Below are 4,631 nucleotides of genomic sequence, written 5' to 3' on the forward strand. Positions count from 1 at the left end.
CTGCTCATCGAGAGCCGTGATCGTGAGATGACTTCTGAGGTCAGCGTCTGCTCCAGACGCCCTCCTTGAACCCTGACATCCTGGCCCGGCCTCCCCCGCTCTCCTCTCCTCTCCGCAGGGGGAGGGGAGGGCTCTTCCTGCAGGCCCAGCCTCCCCCGGGGGCTTGCCCACTTTCTTTCAGCCCAGGTCTTGTCCCCGTCCCCTCCTCCCCTCCCCCCCATCCCAGGCACCCCTCCGACTGGCTGCTTCCACCGAGCGCCAGAGCGCCAGGAACCCAGGCCGGCACCCCACAGAGCAAAATGAAAGGCCAACACCATGCGTCTCTTGTCACCACCTTTATTCTGGCTTCCAGCTTGACACAGTCAATGAAAACATTCATTTAATGACCTTCCACCCCCAGCCCACACATGCCACACGCAGTGTTCCAGGCTGCTCTTATATATATTATTAACTCTGATAACATAGTTTAATACTTAACTTTAAATACAAGGGAAAACAATAAATTACTCTGCGGCGGAGGCCGGCTGCAGGCCGTGAGGTAGCGGGTGCGCACAGTGCTGGCTCCCAGGGCTCTGGCCGCTGCTTTAGTGCGGAGGCCGAGTCTCCCCTGGGCTCAGGTTCTGGCCGCAGCGGTCTCCCCACCCCCAGACAGACACTTGTTAAATAACACACAGTAATAAATAAGGCCCGGGCTCCTGCCTCAGTCGCCCTCTTGGCAAGGGTGGTGCCCACTTAATGCTAGTTTGCTCTAAGGAAGGGGGCACCAGGCGGCAGGCCGCGGGGTGGGCTGGGCTGAAGGCAGGCAGCACAGGCTGAGGTCTAAGCTAAGGAAATCTCCCCCCTCCCCCCACATCCCCCCAAGAGACCCCCGACAGGAGCACGAATCTGCGCCGCCAACGGGGGTCAGAGCCCGGCGGTCCGCTGGGTGCGTTCAGGGGAGCATCCCGCTGCGCACGGCCTTCCGCAGCTGCTGGAGCAGGTCCTTGGCGAAGCGGATCACCTCCACCTTGGTGTCCCGGACCAGCTGGCTGGACCCCTGCCGCGGGCACAGAGGCCAGGGCGTTAGTGGGCGTGCTGGGCCCGCAGAGAAGACCCGCGGGACGGGGCGGGGTGGGGGTCTTGCTGTCCTGACTCATTTACAGAGCTGGGCCCTCGTTCCCGGGCCCCAGAAACCCCGGTGGCCACCGTGGACCCGCCCCCAGCTGGGCGGGTGCTCAGATGCTCCGCCAGGCCCCCTGGGGCCCCGGGGAGCCCAGGGCTGAGGAGGGGGACAGGGTGGGCGGGGCAGGGCCTCACCATGGCTGAGGGCTTGTCGGGGCAGAACGCTCTCAGCAGCCTCTGGGTCCTCTGGATGGCGCGGCAGTCGGACACGTTGGCCAGCGACTCGAGGGCGGCACAGTACAGCGGGCGGAGGGAGGCGGCCTGGGGAGGAGGGAGGAGGGGCGTCAGGCCCTGCGGTGCCCCAGGGCGTGGCCAGGGCGCTGAGAGGCCTGGGGGAGGTGGGCTTCGGGGGAGGGAGGGCGAGAGCAGCCCTATGAGCTTCTCAGAGCCCCCCAGCCCAGCGAGCGGGGCCCTGGGGAGACAGGTTTGGGTCCCGGTGCCCAGGGGGCCTTACCCGGCCAGCTGTCAGGTTGACGCTCCACACCATGCTGCCGTTGCAGAGCGGGGCCTGGGGGAGCAGAGGACAGTGAGCAGAGCCGGCGGGCCAGGCAGGTCTCCGTGGGGATCGGCCCCACAGCACACACACACACACACACACACACCCATGCTGCACTGAGGCAGGCCCGGCCCCTCAGTGCTCCTGACCCCATCATCTTCTCTGTGCGTCAGGGAGACCATTCTCCTGGGCCTTTGAGAGAGAGACACTGAAGGACACCCCGCTGTGTGTGACACGGCCACAGCCACGGCTGAGGGCGGAGGAGGCCAGGCAGCCCCGGGGGCCGCAGGGAGGGCCCGCCGGGCAGGCCAGGCGGTGGGCGTCAGGGAGCCGCAGCTCAGAGCAGGCCCTCTGTGCTCGGTGAGTTTCTGTGAGCTGAGTGCTCCGAGGCCCAGTCAGTGAACCGGGGGCATTGTCCCCGCCTCCGGGTGGCTGGCAGGCCTGGCCCGGGATCAGCACTCAGGACCCGCCTCCCTGCCAGCGAACCCGCCGTCAGAGCGGGCTTCGTGAAGATGCTCTGAATGACAGCCCTGCCCGCGCTCAATCCCGTCGGCAAAGGCCGAGTCGTGAGCGGGCTGGCCCTTCTCCCTTTCCTCTGAGCGCGAACGGCCGAGAAGGCACGTGCTGGGGCAGGCGGGGCCAGGCCAGCGGGACAGGCGGTCCCCGGGCTCTGCAAATCCCTTCATGGGGCCCCCATGCTGCACCCCAGCCTGGCCCCTCTCTCCCCCTCGTGAGCCGGCCCCTGGGGCTTCTCCCTGACCCACCGGCATCTTAGCGCCGGGCCCAGCCTTCCGGGCCCAGCCCGTGGCCAGTTCTGAGAGCCCAGCACCCCGCACCCAGCACCCACCTTCTGGGTGATGTTGTCCAGCTCCTCGATGAGCTCCCTGAGGACCGTGCTGGCGGGCACGGGGCCCGGGGAGGCGAGGCCGCCGAAGCAGGTGAGGACCACGACCAGGGTCAGCCAGAGCGCCATGGGGCCGGAGCGGCAGGAGCGAGCGGAGCGAGCGGAGAGCGGAGAGCGGAGGCCGGCGGGCTGAGTGCTTGTGGCCTCGGTCTCTCCTGGCAGCTTTTATAGGCCCCGAGGGTGACGCCTCACACCCTGGTCCCCGCTTTGTCGGCCGCTATCTCGAAACCACATCTTTATTATCTTGATTTTACTTTGTGGAAAATCCAGCGTCGCATAAAGGAAAGTGTTTGATTTCTTGTGGACTTACTAATGACAGGGGTCTGGGCAGTTTCCAAGATCTGGTGGGTGTCCTCCAGGGGCAGGTGAGAGGGCCCAGGGCGGGGGCGGCCATGCCGCTGGGCGCCGGCGGGCCTGCCCGCTCCCTCCCCAGGCCCCCGTGGGCCACCGTGTGCGCTCGGGGCAGTGCTGGGACCCCAGTCCACCAGATCCGGGAAATTGGGGGTTATTTTTCCAATGAAGCGGTCTTTTGCATTACCGAGGGGATGCTTGCTTCGGATACAAAGACAGACAGGACAGGCGCAGAGTGAGGTCCCTGCTGTGCGAAGGGTTTTAAACGTCCAGATTCCGGGTCTCCGTTGAATGACCCAGGGAGAGCCCCTGGGACCTCCCTTTCCGCGGGGCTCTGACGTGGCCCCGGCCCACTGGGCACTGGAGGCCTGCGGCCGTCAGCGTGGCCCGGCCTGTTGGCAACCTCACGCCGGTCAGTCCCCGGTCAGAGAGAGGACCGCCCGCCTCTGCCCACCAGCCCCGGGGGCCTCGTGTCCGTCTGCACAGGGAAGCCGGCTCCTGGGTCCCTGGGCGCAGCCACCCCCTGCAGGGTCCCTGGCACGTAGCCACTTCCTGCCCTTCCCTCATTTCTCTGGAAACCCTCCAGAAACCCCCACGGCAGACGGCAGCCTTTGCCCACTGGGTGCTGATGTGAAACCCTCTCCCTCACCCACTTCCTCCCTCCCCTAAGCCAGTGCTTTCCCTCCGGCCCCCTCTCTGCTGTCCCCCCTCCCCCAGCGGGGCCCAGTCTGCTCAGAAGGGCCCCCCACCCCCATCCATTCACCCCCTTCCCCCTCTGCAGCCCCAGCCTCGCTCCTCCTCCACAGGCAATGCTCTCCCACAGTCTCTTCTGTCCAAACCCTAAGCTCCCCCCCAGTTGCAGGCCTGACTGCTGGGCAGCCCCTGCCCCTTGCTTACCCCCCCCCCCCCCGGGTGCCTGGAGTGCCGCCCCCCGCTGTGTGACCCTCTTGGGCCTCCGTTTCTTCATGGGCAGAATAGGGCCAGGGGCTGGGGTCCTGGATGGGGAAGGTTTGGGGAACCACCCTGGGCTGTGCAAGCCCCAGAGCCCCGTCAGGATGAGTCAGCGCCTCCCTGCTCCCCAGGACCGGGGGAGGGGGTGCTGTGAGGGAGAAGATGCGCCGGCCCAGCGGCGATGCCGGCGATAGGCGGCCTTATGTAACAGATGGCTGATAAGCGCTGGTTCAGCCGCCCCCCCTCCTGTCGGCCACCGAGGCCGGCTGAGCCGGCAGCCGGGGGCCAGCCCACAGCCAGCCAACCGTGCTGCTGTTTCCTGGTTTTCTCTGGGCTCCATCACACCAAGCACAGAGGGCTGCTCCCGCACGTGGCCCTGGGTCCGGCCAGGCAGCCCAGCGCTCAGCCCGCCCACCCCACCAGCCCTGTGCAAGCTTTCCGAAGATGCCCTTTTCCGATTTCCTTCAATTCAGGGTCTCCGCTGGAAAGGAAATATGCCTAGTCAGCAGGCTAGGGTTAGATGAGTTGTCTAACTTAGTAGATTTGTATTTTTATGGAAGTTATATGTGCACGCAAATTTAAAAAATAGTTCAAGGGGGCTGATGATGAATAACAGTAGTTTTGAGAATCAGTTCTCTATTGTGCTCTTGCATTTCTGCACACCTGTGAGTCAGACAGTGGCTGGCTGCCCTATTTGTTTCCCGTGTGTGTGTGTGTGTGTGTGTGTGTGTGTGTGTATTTCAGAAAGGAAGGGGAAGGAGAGGGAGA

The 4,631-nt window shown here is 65.1% G+C and overlaps 1 protein-coding gene across 1 annotated transcript; it reads right to left on the reverse strand.

The window, feature by feature from the left end:
* Positions 1 to 931: 931 nt before the first annotated feature.
* On the reverse strand, positions 932 to 2,630 carry IL13 (interleukin 13; the record flags this gene model as incomplete). Its single annotated transcript, XM_084883900.1, has 4 exons — positions 932 to 1,036; positions 1,297 to 1,401; positions 1,616 to 1,669; positions 2,505 to 2,630. The coding sequence occupies 4 exons, from the start codon at positions 2,628 to 2,630 to the stop codon at positions 932 to 934; spliced, it is 390 nt and encodes a 129-aa protein (XP_084740026.1).
* Between the last annotated feature and the right edge of the window lie 2,001 nt (positions 2,631 to 4,631).

This window comes from Pipistrellus hanaki (assembly GCF_964339955.1).
Source record: "Pipistrellus hanaki genome assembly, chromosome: 5".
Lineage (NCBI taxonomy): Eukaryota > Metazoa > Chordata > Mammalia > Chiroptera > Vespertilionidae > Pipistrellus > Pipistrellus hanaki.